The 2344-nt window shown below is 43.7% G+C and overlaps 1 protein-coding gene across 1 annotated transcript; it reads left to right on the top strand.

Moving 5' to 3' along the window:
• Positions 1-881: 881 nt before the first annotated feature.
• Positions 882-1094, top strand: LOC308530244 (cyclin-dependent kinases regulatory subunit 2-like; the record flags this gene model as incomplete). Its single annotated transcript, XM_081106769.1, has 1 exon — positions 882-1094. One exon carries the CDS (start codon positions 882-884, stop codon positions 1092-1094), a length of 213 nt encoding a protein of 70 aa, XP_080962895.1.
• Positions 1095-2344: the final 1250 nt, after the last annotated feature.

Here is a 2344-nt window from a genome sequence, read left to right as displayed (position 1 = left end):
TAGCTGGCCCTACCTCAGATTCACTAAATCAATCTCTAGGGATGTAGCTTGGGAAACTGTTTTAAGAAGCCCTTCAGAAGATTCCAATTGAGTTCTTTCACTTCTACTGTCCCATCAGCATGTATCCTGGCCTTTCTGCTGTCCTCTCTCACCTTCCCCACCTCTTAGAGCAGTGGTTCTCAACCTTCCTAATGCCGCGACCCTTTGATACAGTTCCTCATGTGGTGGTGACCCCCAATTTCATTGTTACAAATTGAACATAATTAAAGCATAATGATTAATCACAAAACAACATGCAAATATATAGGTGTTTTCCGATGGTCTTAGGCAACCCCTGTGAAAGGGTTGTTCGACCCCCAAAGGAGTCGCGACCCACAGGTTGAGAACCGCTGTTTAGAGCAAAGCATTGGAGGTTCTCCTAATGACTGAGGGCCCATGAACAGGGCTAACCATGCCCTCCTGAAGTATCATCCATTTCCTTGAGACCTTGGCTACTGTGTCTCTAAGTACCCCCTTACACCTCTTCTCCTGTCCCCTGAAGCCACCTCCTACCCCACCCACTCTGTGACCTAACTTGATACCCCACCCATGTGATCTAGCCTGTGTGGAAGTGAAATTGTAACAATGGAGCAGACACATTCAGGGCCCACTCCTAGAATTGAAAAACAACTGCAAATAAAAAATATGCTAAGAGCGCTGCCAAAGAATATCAATAAGCCAATCAGGAATTAAAAATTTTAAAAAGGGCTGGCTGTTGGTTCAGCTTTAAAAGGAGAAAGTTTGGGTCGCAGTCGAGTGTTTCCTTGGCCAGCTGGCCGCAGAAGGTTGGTTTGCTGCTCCCACTCCGTGGTGGCCCTTCACGCTGCTCCTCTGCTGGCAGGATGACCCACAAGCAGCTCTACTACTCAGACAAATACTTCGAGGAGCACTACGAATACTGGAATGTCATGTTACCCAGAGAACTTTCCCAACACGTACCCAAAACCCATCTGATGTCAGAAGAGGAGTGTAGGAGACTTGGTGTTCAATGGAGTCTTGGCTGGGTTCATGACATGATTCATGAGTCAGAGCCTCATATTCTTCTCTTTAGGTGACCTCTTCCAAAAGATCAACACAAATGGAGATATCTGGGGACGTCAATTAAATCTTTTTCAAATTTAATGTGTATGTGTATAGAAGGTAGTATTCAGTGAATACTTGAAAAATGTACAAATCATTCATCCATACCTGTGCATGAGCTGTATTCTTCACAGCAACGGAGTTCCATTAAATGCAACTACAAGTAGGTTACTGTAAGGTGCTTAAGATAAAATTTTTTCTAGTTACTTTTTCTCTTAAATATAAGTACCTGTTTGATGTTATCTTTTACATTTGTTTAATAAAGTTTGTATGTTGCATTTTTTAAAAATATATTTTATTGATTTTTTACAGAGAGGAAGGGAGAGAGATAGAGAGTTAGAAACATCGATGAGAGAGAAACATCGATCAGCTGCCTCCTGCACATCTCCTACTGGGGATATGCCCACAACCCAGGTACATGCCCTTGACCGGAATCGAACCTGGGACCTTTCAGTCCACAGGCCGACGCTCTATCCACTGAGCCAAACCGGTTTCGGCTGTATGCTGCATTTAAAAAATAAATAAAATGAGAAAGTTTGAGGACCCTTGTGATGTTTAGTCACTCAAGACCCCCTCAGAGAGATCTGGGAAGCTAAAACCCTCCATATGTCTTTCAAGGTTGGTTATTTCCTGAGACCTTTCTAAACACACACACACACACACACACACACACACACACACACACACACACACCTCATAAAGTCCCCACTCCCTGCATTGTCTTCTGTTCTACTTTGGGATTTGAGGGTGGAGGTTATGGCCTTCAGTTCTTGCTCTATCCCTGTTGTGGTTTTCAATGATCTCCCCTCACTGTGTTTGATCTCATAAAACCATATCTCTGTTCTATCATCAGTGGCCAGGAAAATAACAGGAAGAATAACTTCAATAGAGCTGAACATTTTTCTCTGTGTGCCAGTTGGCTGAGAATATGTGGAATCTGGAGAACTTTCCTCATCATTATATATTTTCATCTTTCTCTGCTTATCTGGCAAAGCCAAGGGAAATATTAGACAGAGACCCTCCAACCAAGAAACTTTATAGACAAGGGACACATCAGGAAGTGGACCCACCAGGCAAAGGACTTTCCCGTGAAGAGACTCTCCCAGCAAGATTCTCACCAGCCAAGAGATTGTTGAGCCAATCTTATTCATTGCTCACCCAAAGGGGATCACCACAGAGTAGTGGATTTATGTGCTCCCCTCCCCACCCTGCTTTAGCTCCTTAC

This window comes from Myotis nattereri (assembly GCF_964212035.1).
Source record: "Myotis nattereri genome assembly, chromosome: 15".
NCBI classification, from domain to species: Eukaryota; Metazoa; Chordata; class Mammalia; order Chiroptera; family Vespertilionidae; genus Myotis; species Myotis nattereri.
Note: the sequence above shows the minus strand (reverse complement) of the source record. Positions and strands in the feature narration are given on the sequence as shown.